Source organism: Arvicanthis niloticus, chromosome 18, assembly GCF_011762505.2.
Source record: "Arvicanthis niloticus isolate mArvNil1 chromosome 18, mArvNil1.pat.X, whole genome shotgun sequence".
NCBI lineage: Eukaryota > Metazoa > Chordata > Mammalia > Rodentia > Muridae > Arvicanthis > Arvicanthis niloticus.
The window spans coordinates 31,789,605-31,810,523 of NC_047675.1; the positions used below are offsets into that span (position 1 = coordinate 31,789,605).

At 52.2% G+C, this 20,919-nt stretch overlaps 3 protein-coding genes across 19 annotated transcripts in view; 2 read left to right on the top strand and 1 right to left on the bottom strand.

The window, feature by feature from the left end:
• Ctcf (CCCTC-binding factor) overlaps positions 1–2,437 on the top strand; it is a 47,390-nt gene extending 44,953 nt beyond the window's left edge. For 4 of the 6 annotated variants that reach the window (XM_034522667.2, XM_034522668.2, XM_076915773.1 and 1 more), the window contains exon 12: positions 938–2,437. In XM_034522667.2, coding sequence (XP_034378558.1) covers positions 938–1,122 — 185 coding nt within the window. In that variant the 3' untranslated portion in view covers positions 1,123–2,437. The remainder of the gene's footprint in view (positions 1–937) is intronic. The other 2 variants (XM_034522669.2, XM_034522670.2) reach the window with 1 other exon arrangement.
• Positions 2,438–5,575: 3,138 nt separating this feature from the next.
• On the top strand, positions 5,576–18,138 carry Carmil2 (capping protein regulator and myosin 1 linker 2). Of its 12 annotated transcripts, XM_034522761.2 has the most exons (39): positions 5,592–5,790; positions 6,047–6,138; positions 6,232–6,282; positions 6,895–6,957; positions 7,079–7,203; positions 7,307–7,398; positions 7,590–7,660; positions 7,783–7,856; positions 7,993–8,068; positions 8,153–8,241; positions 8,325–8,419; positions 8,494–8,580; positions 8,665–8,777; positions 8,857–8,934; positions 9,064–9,140; positions 9,234–9,338; positions 9,523–9,592; positions 9,719–9,800; positions 9,908–10,004; positions 10,086–10,143; positions 10,250–10,422; positions 10,585–10,747; positions 10,829–10,927; positions 12,204–12,332; positions 12,418–12,531; positions 12,699–12,859; positions 12,934–13,021; positions 13,120–13,260; positions 13,371–13,437; positions 13,845–14,080; positions 14,851–14,951; positions 15,034–15,394; positions 15,476–15,598; positions 16,715–16,751; positions 16,968–17,039; positions 17,161–17,382; positions 17,472–17,552; positions 17,811–17,888; positions 17,974–18,138. In XM_034522761.2, exons 1-39 carry the CDS (start codon positions 5,751–5,753, stop codon positions 18,084–18,086), a joined length of 4,194 nt encoding a protein of 1,397 aa, XP_034378652.1. In that variant the 5' UTR covers positions 5,592–5,750; the 3' UTR covers positions 18,087–18,138. The 12 variants fall into 12 exon arrangements, with proteins under 12 accessions (XP_076771901.1, XP_076771893.1, XP_076771894.1 ...); XM_076915779.1 differs by having other exon boundaries at positions 5,590–5,790; positions 8,857–9,140; positions 17,505–17,552; XM_076915782.1 differs by having other exon boundaries at positions 5,591–5,790; positions 7,590–7,666; positions 17,811–18,138.
• On the bottom strand, positions 18,100–20,909 carry Acd (ACD shelterin complex subunit and telomerase recruitment factor). The gene is made up of 11 exons (XM_034522763.2): positions 20,707–20,909; positions 20,490–20,626; positions 20,254–20,347; positions 20,089–20,165; positions 19,814–19,858; positions 19,674–19,708; positions 19,378–19,529; positions 19,204–19,300; positions 18,583–18,941; positions 18,366–18,457; positions 18,100–18,286 (listed from the first exon to the last, which is right to left on the bottom strand). Exons 1-11 carry the CDS (start codon positions 20,803–20,805, stop codon positions 18,223–18,225), a joined length of 1,251 nt encoding a protein of 416 aa, XP_034378654.1. The 5' UTR covers positions 20,806–20,909; the 3' UTR covers positions 18,100–18,222.
• Positions 20,910–20,919: the final 10 nt, after the last annotated feature.

A 20,919-nucleotide genomic window follows, 5' to 3' on the forward strand; every position in this document is an offset into this window, starting at 1 on the left:
AGGTGAAAAAGTCTAGAGGAGAAGGGTACTGACGTCCTGCAAGATGGGTGTACTGTTACTTTGGGAGGGATTATAAAACAACCAAGGTCACAGTCGTGTAGTCCCGTGTCAGAGCTGACAAGGTTATAAGTAGAGACGAGCCAGGTTTTCAAGGAGGGAAGGGATGAAGCAGTGAGTAGACAGACTACTCTGCTGGAGGACTTCAGGCCCATAAAGCTGGAAGTGCTAGTACCAGCCATAATCCCAACACCTGGGAGGCTGGCTACATGGGAGGGAGGAAGGGAGGGAGGGAGGAGAAAAAATTCAGGTGAAAGACTTGTCCCAGGGGTGTTCCCTTTGTAGCACAGTGCCCAGGTGGTAGTAGGTCTTACTGTCTGTGTGGTCTCTAGCTCTCCTCAGAACAGCTTTTTCTTCTCTTTAAATTCAGGGCTTGATCTATAAGTATGCTCCCCGCGTCCCGTGTCTAAATAATGACTATCATAGAACAGGGGATAAGTCCACGTCTAGAACCACCCAGCCATTTCACCTACAGTAGAACAGATCAGAAATGCCAGCCGCCTCATGTACTCTGTGAAGCACTCCTTGTCATGTGCAGTGTGGGACTGGTTTTGTTTTTTTTGTTTTTTTTCCTACCTTGCATTACTATAAATCCTAAATACAGAACATAAAGGAAAACTAAAAATTTTTAAAGTGTATTTTGGAGGCCTGTGAAGGTGAATGTCAGTATTTGTTATCTTGACAGTTTCTAGTCTATTAGGATTTTGTGTGTGACCACTTAACATTAGCAGGGGCAATTTTGTCTGTCTGTTGGCTTAGGCATCACTGCTAAGGCTTCCTGTGTTGCTGCATCCCGCTCATTGTCAGCATCTGAAACAATGTCTGTACTCTCTGGGGGCTTTAATGTACCATTTGTTTTGTTCCTGCCCTTCTTTGCCAGCAACAGCCATCATTCAGGTTGAAGATCAGAATACAGGTGCAATTGAGAACATTATAGTTGAAGTAAAAAAAGAGCCAGATGCTGAGCCTGCGGAGGGGGAAGAAGAAGAGGCCCAGGCAGCCACCACAGATGCCCCCAACGGAGACCTCACGCCTGAGATGATTCTCAGCATGATGGACCGGTGATGATGGGGGCCTTGCTCGTCACCAGGACTATTGGGCTGTGTTTAAACGGCCCAAATCTTAATTTTTTCTTTCTTTCTTTGGCTTTGGGAACGGCATAATTTTACACCATTTTACCAAACATACTGAGAACGAAAACTCCAAGGATGATGTTAGAATAATGTGATTTAACTAGAACTTGTTTGATGTTAGCAAATCATGGAATGTTGTAAGTCTCTGAGGGTTTACTGAAGTGCTGAGGACAGCGTCGATGCCTGACTAGTTTTCTTAGATGGAAACAGAGACATTGGGCCCTCTCTTATTTAGTAAACCACTCCAGAATGGCCACGGGTTTCCCAGAGTTCTATGGTCTTCCCAAGAGAGTTTTTAATTGTAAATGCAGACTTGGGAAAGACTTAGACTTTTAACCTGGTTTTGCTTTTGCTTTTCCTGACTCCCTTTGCTCAGAGTCAGTTGCACACCAGTAGGATGGCATGCTACGATCAGTTTCTGTCCTGAAAACTTTGCCTCTTTCTTGGCAAAGTTTCTGGTATGGTCAAGCTTGTAAATAACCTTTTTTACATTTTAATCTTTTCCATTAATTAAGAGGTTGAAAAGAAGTGCAGTGTAAGAAAACCCAGCATTTTAATTATTTGCAAATTAAGGTGCCACAGACCCAGACTTAGTGGTATGTCAGTGACGAACCGATCACAATCATGTAGCAGAAGGTCGCTGGCCGGTCGCCTGCCTGCCAGTCATGGACACCCATGTGAGAAGTCCCGATTGCCAGCTCATGGAGCCAGCATTTGAACCTTGAACAAATAATTTTCATTTATGATTTCCTCATCAACATTTTCTTTGCTCTGTTTGTAGCTGAATGTTACATTTTTTTTTAAATCTCTGTTAAAGCCAGAAGAGTTGATTATGACTGCGCCACAGCAAGCAACCCTGCCAAGCTGGGCCAAACAATCTCAGTAGGTCAGTAATTTAAACTTCAAATCTGGAAAAAAAAAAATTATTAATAATAATGTGAAGAAGCAAACCAACTTAAAAAGTGATTCTTGCACATGAATTGTCACATATTGATATGTGTTTTTAAAGAGCCTCAGTCTGACTGATTTCAAACACTTTTTTTCTTCTGTGTATTGCTTTTAAGAGAGCCATCAGTTAGCTATCAGAATCTAGGTTGATGCATTTTTGTACTTAGCTGTACTGTGTGTATTTTTCATTATTTTAGGATGCCAACATGAGACCTGTAATAAAATATGTAATGGGGTTGAAAGCTGGGGAGGAGGATCTGCTGCTGTACAGCTAATAAATCATAACGGATTAACAGGCATTCTGAGGACTCCGGTTTTTGGGGATTCCTATTTGTTGAGGTCCCTTTGGGGCCTGTGCACAGCTGTCTGTCTTTTGCAACAGACAGTAGATAGATGTTCCTGGCAGATGATGAGCTATGGAATGCAGCATACTTGAAGTTGTATCCCACAGTGTGTGGGAGTTGGGAAGTGTGTGGCTATGCAGACCCTGCTTCAGTGATACACCTAAGTAGTGCCTGCCCTTGCACAACAAGTATTGCCAAGGATGCCGATGGGAGGCTGTGCCCTTGAGATCTGCCTAAGGAAGGTTTAGGGTCCATTTTTGTTCTTAGCCAGGAACAGGGGAGTAGAGAGAAGCTTGGCTCAACCTTCAAGTGACAAGAGCATTGGTAAAGGTACGGGGGACTGAGGGCAGGCAAGCTCAGGCAGTAATTCTTGCTCCTTAGCTGTATGTGTATGTAATAGAAAGTCTCTTACAGAACGGTCGGTCAGCCAGCTATGTTCTCCTGCATCGTCGGCATGGCACCCAAACTATATTGAAGCTTCAGAGTACATCTGTCTTGGTGGAAAGGGTCAGGGAGGAAGTAAGGTTGTGATGACGCAGAAGACAAAGTGATGCTCTTGCATAGCTCATGCTTCATCCAGTGCGAGTCCATTAAACCTCTCAACGTCAGAATTTACTAAGCCTGCAATGGTCTATATTCTTTCCATCCCTGGCCTGTCTTCAGCCCTATCCACTGCTGCCCTGTTCAGCTTGCACCTGAGTGAGCCTTCATTGGTTTTAGTCAGGTTCTTTTGTAATAAAACCACCTGTCGTGAGTAAGCCTTGCCGATGAACCAAGGGCCCTCATCCAGTGTTCCTCAGCAAACAGTTAATTTGTTCTGTTGGGAGTTCTGGCTTCGCCTGTAAAAGCTGCCTGAGTCTTGTTGGTTTTGTCACTACTGTGCCAGCCACTAACAGCTGTGTATCTAGTCCTGGTTACCTCTGCAGATCTTTTTTTTTTCCCCAGTAGGCCCTACTTGCCCCTAAGCACCCAAGGCATAGGACTAATTCAGTGTGAATCTGGCCTTGGCCTCCAGGGTGCTTCTCCTATATAGTCCTTTGACAGTCACTCATTTTAACCAGAGAAATCCCTGGGGATAAGTTTTCTCTTGTTTTTGACATCCCAGAGTTGCCATGATAGACAAGATACGCATCTCAAAGTAAACGAAGTCAGGCATGCTAGCACACCACTGTAATACCAGCACTTGGTATTGGAGGAGGAGGTAGGAGTTGAGAGCAGGCTCAGTAGCTCACATAATTCTAGCTACTCAGGAAGTGAAGCAAGATCGCTACAAGTTCAAGCCCAGCATGGACTCCTTAGTACCTGGCAACCAGGGATGGCAAGATCTTATGCCAACAAGAAGGGGGCTGGAGAAATGGCTCAGTGGTTATGAACACTTGCTGCTCTTGCAGAGGACTGGAATTTAATTCCCACTGCAGACAGGTCACAAGTACCTAACCTGATGCCCTTCTGACCTCTGTGGGCACCCAGACACATGTACCACAGATACACAAAGAATCAAGTTCTGAGAATAATTCATGTCAAACGCTTCCAAAAGACTAGTGAGGTTAGGTGTCAGGAAAAATTCATTGGCTTTGCCTTCAAAACCCACATTCTTATCCATAATGTGCAGGAGACTAAATTTTGTCACCCCATAAGCCATTTGTGACTTCCAGATGGCCTTAAAATCTTAAATTTCTGTCTCGGGCTGAGAGGCATGGGGGCCTCCTACTTTTTTTTTCCGAGACAGGGTTTCTCTGTGTAGTCCTGGCTGTCCTGGAACTCACTTTGTAGACCAGGCTGGCCTCGAACTCAGAAATCCGCCTGCCTCTGCCTCTGCCTCCCAAGTGCAGGGATTAAAGGTGTGGGCCACCACCGCCTACTTCTGTAACCCTTTTGTATCTGCTCCAGCTAGGCAGTCCCTATCAGCTTTTATCTAGTGCCATATACCTAAATGCCACTGTCTTCCTCCAAGTTCCTTCTTTACATCTACTCTCCACCTTGTCCTGTGTTTTGGTGGAAGCCAGCACCACGTTAAGGGGCTGTCTCTTCACAGTGCAGGAAATTGAACTCAGGTTTCATGTAGAGGAAGTAAATCCTCCTGCCATTTAGCCATATTTATTTTGAAGAGATAGAGTCTCTCTGTGTTGTCCAGGTTGGCCAGAAAGTCCTGGGCTCAACGTGATTCAGAGTGGCTGGGACTTGGTCGAGAGGGTCCTGTCTAGAGGACACTCCCTAGTCTTGCCCTGTCCCGGAAAGGTAGGTGGAGTGGGGAGGAAGCCAAAGAGCTTACATGGTCACTTCTCTCCAAGACTTTCTTTTTCGCTGAACTATAGATGGGGCGGTTAGAAGTGGGATTTAATGGAAGGGGGGGGTGTAAAAATCAGAATCAGTTTACTTTTTAGGGCAGCATGCCTCTGGCTAGTATACCCCATAGTGACTTCTGGAGCCGCAGCTCTAAGCTCAAGTGAATCCTCCCTGAACTTAAATGCAGACAACCTGAGAACACACATAGACTTGGCATTTGCTCACTGTTCAGGTCATAAATTAGCTACAGATGTTCCCACAGAGTCCCGGCTTAAATGAGAGGAACCTGCTACAAAGGTGTTTTGGTTTTTGCTCAAACTAGAGTCTTCCTGCCTGGACTTCCCGATTAATAAGCAGGCAGTCAAAAAGTCTGGCACATCTCTGAAAGTGCAGCCTAGGCCCTTTTCTTCCTGCCTGTTTTTACAGTACTAGGATTACAAATAGGTTGCCAGATTTTTACATTCGTACTGAGCAGGGCCGAACCTTGGCTGTTGGGTAATACTTACTGAAGAGAGACACCTGTTCTGGCTTCCTTTGAGTTTCTACTCCACCTACCCTACCTGTGTCTTGGGACGGACCAAGTTGGGCCTTAGGAATCCCCTGGAGGATGGCGTCCCCTGGTGTTCGTGTCGGGGACTACGGGGCAGGGTGAAAGTAGGGCACCAGGACCTGCAAGAAGCAGGCAAGACCCTCTCTCCCCTACACCATTCACCACACCCATGAGTACCCGGAAGGAAAAGTCCCTGGGCGACAACGGCAGTCTGGATTCGACCATCCTCCCACAACTTCCAACCCGGGCCAACTCAGCCAACGAAGCCGGGGCGGGGAGGGGCCGGGCCAGGGGCGGCCTGGCAGGAAGCAGCGCGTACCTTCCGCTGCAGGAGGAGCAGGTGGCTGCAGTGCTGCCTGGGCCCCCGGCTTCCTGTGTACGCTCCTGCCGGCTGCTGTTTCCCGCCAGAGCTCATTGGGCCGTCTCAGCCCTATGGCTCAGACCCCAGACGGCATATCCTGTGAACTGCGAGGTAAGCCCTGCTTGGCCTTTCCTGGGAGCCCACCTGGCCGCGGAAGAGCCTGACTCCAAACCAGAGACCTCTCAGCGCCTTTAGGGAGTTTGGCCAGAGGTTGTGTTCTGGAAGGAGGGCCAGTGCCTAAAAATCAGCCTCTTATCTTCCTAGCTGATCCATAGATGAATACCTGGGCACTCAGCCTAGCACAGACCTTGGGTACAGAGTGGCCCTAATAGAGGGACCAAAGTCACCCAGTAGATTCTTTCCACAGACGAGATCACCAGGTTCCTGTGGCCCAAGGAGGCGGAGCTGCTGTTGAAAACCTGGCTTCCCCAGGAGGGTGCTGAGCAGAGTCATATCCTGGTATGGTAGCCAGGAGTGAAGTTTAGGACAGTGGCCAGACCCAGCACAAAGAAACTTGATTTCCCTAGAATATTAGTCTTTTCTCTCCCCCAGGCACTGCTTCGATGGAGGGCATATTTGCTGCACACCTGCCTTCCCCTGAGGGTGAGTCCCAGGCCTAGCCAACACTCTTTTCCCCTTCAGCAAGGGACTGCGTTTGCAAGGCTGTCCTTTTTGCCCGTGCTGGCTTTTACTTTCCAATAGCACTGAAGCTTCCAGCAGCAGACAGGAGGGAAGGCTAGGCAGGTCTAGCTCAGGATGCCACAAAATCATGGGTTGTAGAGAGAGGACCTGGGTTCAATTCTCAGCACCATCAGGTGGCTCACAAGTGGTTAGAACTGTATAGTTCCAGGGCACCCACCGTCCTCTTCTGGCATCTTTGGGAACCAAGCACACAAGTGATACCCAGACAAACATGCCAGCAAAACACTCAATAGTACAACTTTTAAAGTTTAAGAACAAGCTAGGACTTGGTGGCGCACACCGTTAGTCCTGGCACTAAGAAGACAGAGGCAGGAAGACCTCTGAGTTCAAGGCCAGCCTGATCTACAAAGTGAGTTCCAGGACAGCTGGGTCTACACAGAGAAACCCTGTCTCAGGAGGGAGAGAGGAAAGACAGAGACAGAGAGACAGACAGAGACAGAGAGAAATTAAGAGCAAAAAACTAGATTCCAGAGAGTGGCATCACTTAGTCCAAATGATGCATGTGCTTTCCAGGTGGACTGCACATTCAGCTACCTGGAGGTCCAGGCCATGGCTCTGCAGGAAACACCTCCTCGGGTAAGAAAGCTGGCCCCCAACTTGAACCTACACTCTCTGCTTGATCATTTATCCCTGCATCGTAGAACTCTGAACGGACACCACCTTCCACACAGAGATCCAAAAGCTTCTCCTTCCCCAGGTCACCTTTGAGCTGGAGTCCCTGCCTAAACTGGTCCTGGAGTTTCCTGGTGTGGCTGCCCTAGAACAGCTGGCTCAGCATGTGGCTGCTGCCATCAAAAAGGTCTTCCCTCGCTCAACCCTTGGGTGAGGCCTAGAAAACCCAAGGGGTGGGGAGGGGCATCAGTGAAAGCTTTCCATCCTTCACGGGCTAGAAGTCCCTTGCCTCTTCTCCTTACCCACTGCCTAGGAAGCTCTTCCGGAAGCCCACACCCTCCTCACTGCTGGCTCGACTGGAGAGAAGCCATCCCTTAGAGTCCACAGTACCCAGCAGTCCGTGTGGTGAGGACCAAGTCAGAGCCATATAAACCTTCCAGTTTGACGCCATAGAACCCTAGTCCCTCGGTATTGGGGGCTCCCCAAAGTGAACAGGGCCACTTTTATCACTGCCACCACTAGTATGGGACCAATCTTCCTCTGTCTCTGACTTAGTGTCTGTCTTTCCCTCCATCACACCCCTGACACCTCCCTAGGTGGCTTCTTGGAGACATATGAAGCTCTGTGTGACTACAATGGCTTCCCATTCCGAGAGGAGATTCAGTGGGTGAGGGTAGGGCCCTTTTGGGGGAGCTCTGGAGACGAGAGACGTTTGACACCCCTGTGTGTGCTAAGCCCCTCTACCCTTTGTGGCCCCAAGCTAGCTGTGAATATTTTCTTCACGTCTAGGATGTGGACACTATCTACAGTCGTCAAGGCTGCCGCCATTTCTGCCTTGGAGATTTCAGACACCTTGGCAGCCGGTATGAGGCCTGCCAGGATTGGGAGGAGAGGACCCCACCACCTATATCCCTAGACTTCAGTCTCTGTAGAGGGGATGCTGGTTGGGCCCTGTGTTTGGAAGGCCCTGAGCGCTCCGTTTTCTCTTCCTCAATCTAGAGACCTGGCCTTGAGTGTAGCTGCCTTATCTTATAACCTGTGGTTCCGGCGCCTCTCCTGCGTGGACATGAAGCTGGTGAGGGTGAACACCACAGGGAGTGCCAAGGGTGTATGTAAGGGTCAAAGTTCAACTTGATGAATCATGACCCTCTGCCCTCAGAGCCTGGAGGTCTCGGAACAAATTCTGCACATGACAAGTCAATCTTCCTATTTGGAGGAGCTGGTACTGGAGACCTGCGGTCTGAGAGGGTGAGAGGCCTGAGCTGGGCTTGGGAGCTTATGGTCTGCAGAGAAACTGGGAATCAGACTTACACTGGGGTCTTGATCCTCAGAGACTTCGTTAGGCGACTAGCCCAGGCACTGGCAGGACATTTTAATTCTGGCCTTCGGGAACTCAGCCTGTCTGGGAACTTGCTGGATGACAGAGGTATGGCAGAACCTGGGAGACCCAAGGCAGAAGAGCCAGGAAAGGTGAGGCTCACAGAGCTGCTCTCTCCACAGGTATGGCTGCACTCAGCAGACACCTAGAGCATTGTCCAGGAGCCTTGAGGAGACTCAACCTAGCACAGACAGGGTTGACACCTCGAGGTGGGTGGGACTGAGGCGGGTTGGGAGGGGGTGGGGTGAAGTGAGTGTGTCTGATACTTAGCGGCTCCACCCACCCACCTCCAGGAATGAGAGCTCTAGGCAGGGCACTGGCAACGAATGCCACTTTTGACTCTACCCTGACCCACCTGGATCTTTCTGGGAACCCTGGGGCACTGGGAGCCTCACAGGATAGTGGGGTGAGTAGCAGTTTTTAAAGTCAGAAACTGGGACCGCCTCGTCCTTAGGCAACCCCTGACACCCTCTTTCCCTTCATAGGGCCTGTATACTTTCCTAAGCCGTCCTAACGTTCTGGCATATTTGAATCTTGCGGGCACTGATATCGCTCTAGGCACGGTGAGAGTGTGGTCATGGGGGATGTTTGGTAGGGCTTGGCTGTGCCAGAGCAGGGTAGGATACAGAGCAGAGTGTAGCAGAGAAAGCCAGGGCTTCTGGAAGGTTATCACTAATACCGTCTTCCTTCAGCTCTTCACAGCGCTATCTGGTGGCTGCTGCTCCAGCCTCACCCATCTCGAAGCTTCGAGGAATATCTTCTCTCGCACGTAAGGGGCACCAGACAGGCTCGGAAGGAAGAGGTTTGGGGGTATCAGCTCCGTGAGCATAAATCCTATTTCTGTTCTCCACCCGCACGGCAGGAAGTCCCAAGCGGCGCCAGCCGCGCTGCAATGTTTCCTTGGAGGTGCCAGGATGCTGCGGCACCTGGGCCTGGCCGGCTGTAAGCTGCCACCGGAAGCGCTCAGGTCAGTGTTGCTACCCACGGTCATGTCCTCACGTGCAGTCACAACCTTGACCAGTGCCTTGACCTCCACCGTCTCATTCCTCTTTCACACCCATAATCTTTCCTAACCCCAATCTGCCTGGCACTTATTCATTTGCACGGAGTCCCGTTTTCCCAGATCTGGTCACCTGTGTTCCCTCTCCCAGGGCCCTTCTAGATGGTCTCGCACTCAACACTCAGATCCGTGATCTGCACCTAGATCTCAGCGCATGTGAGGTGGGCACCCAGTCCTGGTTGTGAGCTGAGAGCACATCCATATGATTGGGAATGGGGCTGGGGGGAGAGGGGGGGCTTTCCTACTCGGGCTTAAATATCCTGAGTGCACCCTTCCTCCACCTCCAGCTGCGCTCTGTGGGTGCCCAGGTGATACAAGACTTAGTTTGTGATGCAGGCGCTTTGAGTTCCTTGGATCTGTCGGATAATGGTGAGGCCACCAGGGAACCCATCCATGCTCCTGTTATTTGTACCCGATCTCCAGGGTGGGGGACCCTGCCCTGGCAGGGCCTTGTGCATCACTCTGGTTACCCCTAGGCTTTGGCTCAGACATGGTGACTCTGGTGCTTGCCATCGGGAGGAGCCGGTCTCTGAAACACGTGGCCCTTGGAAGGAACTTCAACGTTCGGTGCAAGTGAGCCCAAAGTCTATCCCTGTACCTCTCAGACAGGACTTTATCACCCAGATAGTCCCTAACAGCAGCCCCTTTCCACAGGGAGACTCTGGATGACGTCCTGCACCGGATAGTCCAGCTCATACAGGATGATGACTGTGTGAGTTCATAGAGCCCTCTTGTAATGCTTCTTACGTTTGTTCCTGCAAACCCTCTTTGCTGAACCTGACCTCATTTACCCATCAGTGCCTTTCTTTTAACCCCAGCCTTTGCAGTCTCTATCAGTGGCTGAGTCACGTTTGAAGCAGGGTGCCAACGTCCTGATCCGGGCTTTGGGCAGCAATCCTAAACTGACAGTCCTGGATATCAGTGGCAATGCCATAGGGGATGCTGGCGCCAAGATGCTAGCCAAGGCTCTACGAGTCAACACTAGGCTACGGTGGGCATGATCTTTATAAGGGCTGGGACCAACAGGAGAGAGAGAACGTTATGTATTAGAAGGGTGTATGGGTCTAAGGTATAGACGCTAATGAAGCAGATGAATGGCTAGGCCAGAGAGTTGGGTGGGGTTCTGCCCCAACTGAAGCCTGTTGGGGCCCAGGTCTGTGATCTGGGACCGAAACAACACATCTGCTCTGGGCCTGCTGGATGTGGCACAAGCCCTGGAACAGAACCACAGCCTGAAGTCCATGCCGCTGCCTTTGAATGATGTAACACAGGCCCATCGCAGCCGCCCAGAACTAACAGCTCAAGCAGTCCATCAGGTGGGGGTCCCCTCTTCTCTCTGCCCTTTTTATATGTGGTGACTCCACCCCCTGGCATTTCTCACCTTCTTTTAACTGCAGATCCAAGCCTGTCTCTGGAGGAACAACCGGGCAGACTCTACTTCTGACCTCAAGCCCTGCCTTCAGCCCTTGGGTCTGATTTCAGACCACTCAGAGCAGGTCAGTGTCTCTTCCCCTAATCTTGGGTACCTGGGCACCTGAGTCTGAGAGTCTGACTTTCCTGGGCTAAAGTGCCTGAGTTCTTTGCCCCCTTGGTCACCATTCTTTTTTTTTTTTTTTTTTTTTTTTTTTTTTTTTTTTTTTAAAGATTCTTTTATTTATTTTATGTATGTGAGTACACTGTAGCTGTCTTCAGACACACCAGAAGAGGTCATCAGATCTCATTACAGATGGTTGTGAGTCACCATGTGGTTGCTGGGAATTGAACTCAGGACCTCTCGAAGAACAATCAGTGCTTTTTTTTTTTTTTTTTTTTTTTTTTTTTTGTTTTTTGGTTTTTGGTTTTTCGAGACAGGGTTTCTCTGTGTAGCCCTGGCTGTCCTGGAACTCACTCTGTAGACCAGGCTGGCCTCGAACTCAGAAATCCGCCTGCTTCTGCCTCCCAAGTGCTGGGATTAAAGGTGATCATCACCATCACCACCACCACCACCTGGTTCCAAGCCTTGATTCTTTTCCAAGCTCTGAAACCCAGTTACCTTAATGCAGACATCCTAAGGGGTAGGCTTTAGGCACTGCACACCTTCAAATGGTCTTTAAAAATACTACATTTATTTGTTTGTTTTGTGTGTGTGTGTGCACATGCACATGCACCCAGGTACGTGTGGAAATCAAAATCAAAGGATAGCATGCAAGAGCCAGTTCTCCCTTTCCACAGTGCAGGTTCCAGGGACTGACTCTGAGTCATCGGGAGGCCCAGTGACAAGCACAGTTACCCATGAGCCATCCCCCAGGCTCTCAAGTGATCTTATTGTCTTCTGAAACCCTATTCTCTTTCATGGAGCCCAATTTCTTTGGTGCCCATATCACTAAATGGTGTTTCCAGCTCCCTCCTGGCCATACTGGAGCCTTCAGTCCTCCTTGGTCTGCCTCTGGACCATCTCTCAAACATACTGTTCTTACTGCAGACCAGCCATGCTTTTGCTTCCTCAGTTTTTTTCTTACACACACACATCTATCCTCTGTATGGATGGTTAAGGTGACAGCTTTGAAATCAGAGTGACCAAAGCCTGTTCTTTCCTTCCTGTTCTAGGCCTGAAAAAAATATCAAGTCCCTAAAACAACCAAAAGGAAAAGACCCTGGTATCCCAACTTGAGCAGATAGGGTTTCCCTCACAGTTTGTCTTTCTGTAGGAAACCCTGGAAGGGAGATAGGCAAGATCGGGGAGACTAATGAGAGACAACGGTAGGACTAATCCATGACTGCCCCGTTCCCCAGGAGGTGAATGAGCTATGCCAGTCAGTACAGGAGCACGTGGAGCTGCTGGGCTGCGGGGCTGGGCCCCAGGGTGAGATTGCTGTGCACCAGGCTGAGGATGCCGTCCAGAATGCCAACTTCTCTCTCAGTGTGAGCACTCCCTCTCCTGCTATGAGGACCTTTCTACTCCCAAACACATGCCAGCCTGCAACTCCTTTTCTTCCTTGGCCCCCAGATCCTTCCTGTTCTGTATGAGGCTGGGAGCTCGCCAAGCCATCACTGGCAGCTGCAACAAAAGCTGGAGGGCCTCTTGGGTCAGGTGGGCGAGATCTGCCGCCAGGACATCCAGGTAAGGTACTAATAAGTCCTGCCCCAGCCGCACCTCCATATGCAGGCTTGACCCTCATTCCACAGGCTTGTGGTATGCCCTCGGTCGGTTTACTGGAAATTCACACCTTCAAGCCGAAAGGGCTGGGCTCTAGCCATACTGCTAACCATTTTATAACCTTCGCCCAGGACTTCACTCAGACCACACTGGATACCACCAGGAGCCTCTGCCCACAGATGTTGCAGAGACCTGGCTGGAGGGAGCAAATAGAGGGGGTGCTGGTGGGCTCCGGGGGCCTCCCAGAACTGCTTCCAGAACATCTGCTGCAAGATGCCTTTACTAGGCTAAGGTAAGCAGACACGACTGGGCTGGGCAAAGCTGGACAGAGATAGCACACTCATCCTCACTGTCTCCTGCCTTCAGGGACATGCGCCTGTCAATCACAGGGACCCTAGCAGAGAGCATTGTGGCTCAGGCTCTTGCAGGTCTTCATGCAGCCCGAGATCGACTGGTGAGGGGAAGCTTTGCGCACATTTCTTAGGTCATCATAAGGTAGCTACTTTAAGGTTATCTTAGATCTGCCTATCTTTGAGTGGCCTGGTATTGCAGGTGGAGAGTCTAGCTCAGCAGGCACCAGTGACAGTGGCCCCTGCTGTACCACCAGTGAGTGGAGATGAGCTCAGCCCCCTTGAGCCTGGGGGGTTGGAAGAGCTTTTCTTTCCCACGGAGGAGGAAGAGGAGAGAGAAAAGGTACGTGTCTCCAGAACTCCAAGCCTAGAACCCCCAGCTCTTCCCTTGAGTAGCAGGTCTGGGTCATACCCCACCTCAACCCTAGACTGAAGCTGTACCCATCCCACCAGGTTGATGGTTCTTCATGGAAATGGCTTGAACCCGGTAATTGTTTTCACCTGGTCCCCTCCCTTCGTGGTAAGTCAAGCCCTGGAAGGAAGAGAGTTTATCCAAGTGGACTCTCTGTTAAATCTGGACACTTAGACACTCAGTCAGCCCTGTCCCGGGTGTACCGTAGCCCTTCCCGAGCCAAGCCAGGAAGAAAGCCGGAGTCAGCTGTTCTCAGAACCCTGTGGGACCAGAACAGAATAAGACTAAGATACCTCCGCCCCTTTCCCTAACCCCAGGACGCGCATGCTTGGCGGCTGCACAGAGTCGCGCGCACTCGGGGCCGCGCTCAGCACCACGGACAGCGGCGACTGGGGGAGGGGCGGGCGGCGTAGCCGGGCCCCTCCCCGCGCCCTGGGCGGGTCCCCGCCGCCCGCCCTAGCGCCTCCGCCACCTCCCCGGGTTCGACGCTCTGTGCTCTGGTGCTTTTGCCTCAGGTGCCGCTGAGGAAGCAGAACGGGACCCCGAGCTGGCAGCTCCTGGGGAAGATGCGGAGCCGCAGGCTGGGCCGTCTGCACGCGGCTCTCCAAGCCCCGCCGCCCCGGGGCCACCCGCCGGCCCTCTGCCTCGCATGGACCTACCACCCTCCGGGCAACCCCTACGCCATCCGACCCGAGCCCGGCCGAGGCCACGTCGCCAGCACCACCACCGCCCGCCGCCGGGGGGCCCCCAGGTAAGTGCTTCCCTTCCCCCTCGCCCCTCTTGAGGATCATGGGTGGACCATTCGCTCTTGCTATAGAAGACAGGAAGATGGGTTGTGGAGGCCCAAGGCCACAGGATCGCGCCCTATCATCTTTCTGGGCACCCTCAGCCTCAGGCCATAGCCATAATGGGTCATGGTGTGCGGCTTTCCTGTGAGGAACTCCTAGATGGTGGACTCCCTCCTTGTAGTGGTCTGCTCTAAGGGAGAATGTGCGAGAGCGGTGTCCGCCTTGCCCTCCCTCTCATAAGGTTACTGGAAAACATTGGGCAGCTGTGCCGCGGGACACTCCTGCGTCTGCTGTGTACCAGCGGGTGGATGTATGTGTGGGTTGGGTACTGGCAAGGGTAGTGGGCACTGGCAGAAGGAGAGGAGGAGCTGGCCGGAGGCCCCCTGAGGGTCTGACGCAGCAGCGGCGCCACTGAGCCGGGAGGAGAGAGGCCGGGTGGTGTGGTGTGGAGGTGGAGGGTTAGGGTACTGCAGGGAACTGTTGGGATAGAAGAGGTGGCATATTGGAATGTGTGACCCGTAGGTGTTTGCCTAGTGACAGCCAGGTGGTTCAGGATATAGCATTCTCCGAACTGGGCGGGTGCACTGTGACAGCAGTGAAGATTGAGATCCAGCGTGGTACACAGTCCCCAGCTCTGGGATGTACTCAGGCCAGGCCACTGGGAAGGAGGGGGGCCTAGGGGGAAAGAGTCACAGTTCACAGTCCTGACTCCTAACCTCTCAATGTCTCCCAGGTGGCCCCAGCCCTGCTTCAAGAAGGGAATGGGCTCACTGCGCGTGTGGATGAGGGTGTGGAGGAATTCTTCTCCAAAAGGCTGATCCAGCAGGAACGCCTGTGAGTGAGGGTCAGTTGGCTGGGGGTGGCAGAGGGTGGGACGGCCCTGAGTTTCTTCACTCACTGATGGTTGTTCCTACAGCTGGGCCCCAGAGGAGGATCCAGCCACTGAGGGTGGTACCACTCCTGTTCCCCGCACACTTCGAAAGAAGCTGGGTACCCTCTTTGCCTTTAAGAAACCTCGTTCAACAAGGGGTCCACGACCTGATTTAGAGACCAGCCCTGGAGCAGCAGCTCGTGCCAGAAAAACCACACTTGGGGATCTGCTTCGACCACCAGCCCGTCCAGGCCGTGGTGAGGAGCCTGGAGGGGCAGAAGGCGGCACCAGCAGCCCTGACCCTGCTCGCAGAAATCGGCCTCGTTACACACGGGAAAGCAAGGCCTACTCCATGATACTGCTACCTGCTGAGGAGGAAGCAGCAGTGGGTACAAGACCTGATAAGGTAAGGCCTGGCGCCGGGGCTGAGGGCTCTTCAGGAAGAGAGCAGTGGGCTTTCTCTCCACTTAGGCATCTCTGTCCTCAGAGGCGGCCTCTGGAACGGGGAGAGACAGAACTGGCTCCGTCTTTTGAGCAGCGGGTCCAAGTGATGCTGCAGAGGATTGGCGTGAGCCGGGGCAGTGGGGGTGCCGAAAGCAAGAGGAAGCAAGTGAGTTGGGGTGGTGTGTGTGTGGGGGAATGAACTGAGGGGGTAGGTGGCATGTGGTAATCTGTGGGTGACATATGTGACCAAGGAAGAAACACACGGTGTGAATAGATCTAATTATCAGTTAGATGGCCTTACCCCTCAAGAAAGTCATTGGATTTAACTTTCTTCTTGCTTCTGACCTGGTTCAGGTCACTGATATGTACCTCCTAGGGTATGGGGAATTCCTTTCTCTGAAGGAGAAATTAACAGAAATTTGACCTTGTTACTTATACCTAAAAATCTTCCAGGAGCTTCCTCATTATCCAGATTTCTAATCCTACTGCAAGATCTCACGGGACCTTGGTACTGGCCACCTTAGACCCGTTTTCCTCTGGAGCCTCATTTGGTTATTGGTTTATATTCTGTGTCTATGTCAGGTCATGTACCAGGTTATACAGGTTCCTTTTCAGCCTTCCCTGACTCCCCTCCATGGTCATAACATTACTACAATCAGTCTTTATTAGGAACTACACTTCTGTGTACCATGCATTTAAACAGCTTTTCGGGAAGAACGTATGCAGTGAGACCTGGCCTGAATTTAGTGACATTAAAAGTGTGGGAAGTCCTAGAACTAAGAAATCACATTATCTGCTGGATGTGTTGCTAATCTCAGCACTCAGAAAGCTGGGGCAGGAGGACTGCAAGTAAGACTAGCCTGAGCTATATATAGCAAGACTATCTCAAAAACAAACAAACAAAAAACCTACCGGTCTTGACTATAAGATGCACATTTTTGTGTGTTAACTATCTGGCATCCCAGACTGTAAGGTCAGAGGGCAGGGACTGGCTTTGCTATGCTCTGGCCAGCCTATGGTATGCATTCTGTAGCTGAGTTTTAAGAATATGAACAGAGCTGTGCAGTGGTGGCGCACGCCTTTAATCCCAGCACTTGGGAGGCAGAGGCAGGCGGATTTCTGAGTTCGAGGCCAGCCTAGTCTACGGAGTGAGTTCCAGGACAGCCAGAGAAACCCTGTCTTGAAAAAAACCAAAAAAAAAAAAAAGATATGAAATATGAACAGAAGACAAGGCCAGAGTAAGGGCAACAGGACTGCTGTCTGACTGATTTGTTTCCTACAGAGCAAAGAGGGCGAGATCAAGAAAGCAGGCTCTGATGGTAAGTAGGACCCTGGAACATGGAGATGTATTTTGGGGGGCAGGAGGGAAACAGCCTCTGATGGTAAATAGGACCCCAGAACAAGGAGATGCGTGTCAGGGAACAAGGTGGCCTCAGAGATAATCCCTAAGGTACTTGCTCCTCTGCAGGAGAGGACAGGCTGCTTTCCCTCCACCACTAAGGTCTGACACCTAAGCCTCTAATCCTTCCTTGCAGGTGACATCATGGACAGTTCCACAGAGACCCCTCCCATCTCAATTAAGTCCCGTACCCATTCTGTATCTGCTGGTGAGTAGGAGCCACTGTTTATGTTAAAGGAGATGCAAGAATTGATAGGGGATTAGCCCGTTGCTCAGACCAGTTCCACAGCCAGGCCTGGGTGCTAGCTGACACGTATTTCTCTACCCAGATCCCTCATGTAGACCTGGGCCAGGGGGCCAGGGGCCCGAGTCTGCCACCTGGAAGACACTGGGGCAGCAGCTGAATGCAGAGCTCAGAGGCCGTGGTTGGGGCCAACAGGATGGTCCAGGCCCCCCCTCCCCATGTCCCAGCCCAAGTCCTCGAAGAACCAGCCCCTCTCCAGACGTCCTGAGTCTCCCGGAGGACCCCTGCTTGGGTCCTAGGAATGAAGGTAGGGAGGCACCCCACTCCTAGGCTGGGAACACCGAAGATGGGAAGGTTGGGTGTGGGAACATATTCTGATATCTTGGCCTCCTCTAGATGGCCAGCTGAGGCCGAGGCCTCTCTCGGCAGGCCGGCGAGCAGTGTCTGTGCATGAGGACCAGCTCCAGGCCCCTGCCGGTGAGGGAGACACCTCTGTCTGTGCTTGAGTGCAGGAGAAGGGGGAGGGTGAGCTCCTAGACTTCGGTCTTGGTTCTGGTCCTTGGACAGGACCACCATTGCTGTGAGTGCTGGGACAATCGGGAAGCCCACCTCCTGAAGGCTTACCTCAGGGCGGGAGCACACAAGCTGGAGAATCTATGGGAGTAGCATGTGCGTGCACTGAAGGTGGACAAAAGGGTTGGGGACAGCCAGCGAGTTTTTCTGTATCCTTTTTAGAACGGCCCCTTCGGCTGCAGCGCTCTCCTGTCCTCAAGCGTAGGCCGAAGCTCGAGGCACCCCCATCCCCAAGCTTAGGTGAGAGTGGGCAAGGGCCAGTTGGGAAGATGGCAAGACTGCTCACCACAAGCCTAGAGTTTTCTCTCTCCATCTCCCTTCACAGGCTCTGGCCTTGGGACCAGGCCTCTTCCTTCATTCCCCACAGAACCCTGCAGCCCTGAGCGGAGCCCTCCCTCCCCAGACACAGACCAAAGAGGCGGCGGCCCCAACCCCTGATCCTCTCTTCTCCTGCCGCATGAAATTATTTTATTAAAAAACTTGAATGAAACAGAGCGTGAAATACTGTTTGTCCGTAGGCCCATGTGTACACGTCCTCTGATATGTCCCAATGACGCCTCATACCTGCGTTAACTCAGAACTCAGACTCTGACTCCATCACTATGTTCAAGGCCCAAGCTACAAGCTGAGGAGAAAGCCTGGAAAGAAGCCACACCCAGAGGTCAGGGTTACCTAAGACTGGTGCCCAACACAGGGAGGGCCGCCCCAAACACTCACCTGGCAGTTTGGACCTGGGTGTGGAGGGAGGCAGAGGGTTTCTCATATTTATACTGGAATGCAGAAGTATCGTGATGCCTCTTTGGGGGTTCCTAGAAGGGGTGAAGTATCTAGAGAGAGTCCAGTAAGGACCCCTAATGCCATCCGAGCCTACCCTTAGTCCTCTCCAAGCTCTGCCCAAGGCTGTCCCCCAGTGTCCCTTCCAGTTAGTACTCACCCACACAGAGCAAGGCTCATGGGCCCTGGTTCTCGGAAGAAGCTGCCGTTTCTTGGTGGGCCACTCGAGCTCCCTGAACTCCAGCTTATGAAACTGGGCTCTGGTCTCATGGACCTGGCATGAACTAGGGGCATGTCGAAGGGGTGAGAGACTGGGGGTGCAGGTCAAGAGTGGGGAGCTGGGTGTAGAACTGCAGGGTGAGGAATTGGGGGCCTGAGCTCTTGGGGAGGCTGAGCCAACAGCTGGTGGAGGCTGGGGGTTGTCCTTCTGCTCAGGGTCCGATGTGGCCAAAGCTGACAGAAGGCTAATGCTGGCACCGCTTTCCTCCGGGGGCATGTAGCTGAGTGAAGCAGGGGTTTCTGGGGGAAAGGAGACCGGGTGTGAGCACAGACCACAGGACAGCTGAGTGCCTGTGAGCATTATATAGCATTTCACAGTCTCTACACAGTCCAGTAATCTGACCCAGAGTGCTGAGTGCTTGTGGCCTAAACCAGAGGAACTGGGTGCGGGACAAAGATGGGTCCCTGGAGTTCTGGAGAGAATCATCAATGCTGTGGTGGACTCTGGGCTCCAAACATTCCCCCCCCCACCCCGGCTTTTTTTTCCCCATCCAGTTCTTACCCTGTGAATCCTGACTTGAACCTTTAGAACTCAGAATCTGTTTCTCATCCTCAGGGATGTGGAGCAACAAGCTAGACACAGTGTACACAGCTTCTCCCTGCAGGACATGAGACCTAAGCATGGCAGTTGCCTAACCCTCCCTCTGAAACCTCCCAAGAAAAGCCCAGCACTGACCGTGGCCTGGGAGCGAGAGGTGGTCCAGTGGGTGAGGGGGGTTGCTGTGCAAGGACCTTTTAGCATTAGGCAGCTCTCAGCTAGACACACCAGGGCTCCCCAGTGATCCTGGTCCTCCTTCACCTCATCCAGAAGCTGAGACAGGGTTAGGCCTGGGGCCAGCATTTTGGCCAAAGGATTGAAGTTGAAACAAGAAGGAAGGGTAAGTAAGCTATTACAATGACTTACTGAAGAAACATGCAGAGATAACCACAGAGGGAGTCAGGTAGGGTTACCGGGGAAACCCCTATCAGTACCTGCACTGGACGAAGCAGACTCTGAAAGGTGGTCCCTAGAGAAACAGTCAATACTCAGGAAGAGTCCTCATGCCAATCTACCCAGCTCTGCCACCCCTGACCACACCACACACAGCCTCGGGGCTCAACCCCAAACTCACTGAAGGCATTCTTTGAGCTTTTTCTGCACATCTGAATCTTGATTGCTGGGAGAGAGCAGGGAGGGGGGTGGTCAGTGTGATTGACGCCCATCCCTCTCACCTAAAGACCAATGCCAAGGCATGTGAAGAGGCAGGGGATGGAAGCTTCATTTAATTGTTTTGTTTTGAGGGAGAGGAATATGGAGAGACTTAGACTGAAGCCCTCAGGACTTCAGCCATGTGAAACCGGTAGCCTGCCACTGAACTACGTCCTTTTCCCTTGGAGAATCACTTACCAACCAGTCACCTGTACCCGGGGTTCCTCCGTGGGCAGCAGGTTAAAGCGATCCACCTGGAGGTAGAACTCCGCAGGCTGGAGAAGTTGGGGAGTGGTGTCTCAGGAGTTGTGACAAAGAGCTAGGTACAGTAACCAACCCGCCCAAGTGAGCCTCACCACTCACCGCATGGTCCTGAGCCACCTGGATGCGGAGACCGCAGGCCTGCAGCAGCAGGAGCCGACCCTCAGTCCCGCGGAATCCGAGCTCCTTCTCCTCCCTGTGGGGAACACAGCCCTCACTGCCCAGAGCACAGGCACAAACCCCATATGCCTGGGGAACGAGCGCCTCCAACTCTCCAGCACCCGCCCACCTCAGGTTCAAGATCGCACTACCCTGAAGACAAGTAGCACCTCTCTTACCAGTCGGAGGTGTCGATGGCATTGCGCGTCACCACGCATCGGACACTGTGGGTTCCGTCTGACACAAGCAACACTGCCCCGGTGTCAGGTGTGTCAGGGGCGGAAGATGGGCCCGGAGTCTCTGAGTCCTGGAGTACCTAACACAACAGTAGTGGCTAGTGTCAATTCACTCCCTCGGTGTCCACCAGGGTCTCTGGGGTCTGAGTGGCCTGCTCACCTTGAGCAGCTGCCCGGCTCGTGGACTTGACAGTGTTTCTGAGCCCAGGATCAGCTCTCGAATCCAGGGCTGCAAGACCAGCCTCCCTGAATTCGACATTAGCACGGCGGCACTCTAGAAGACCCCCATGAAGAGGTTTCCCGCGAACACCGCCGCTCAGGCTCTGGTAGGAGAGGAAGCACGTGACCACCGGGCGGATCCTAAGTTTGAGAC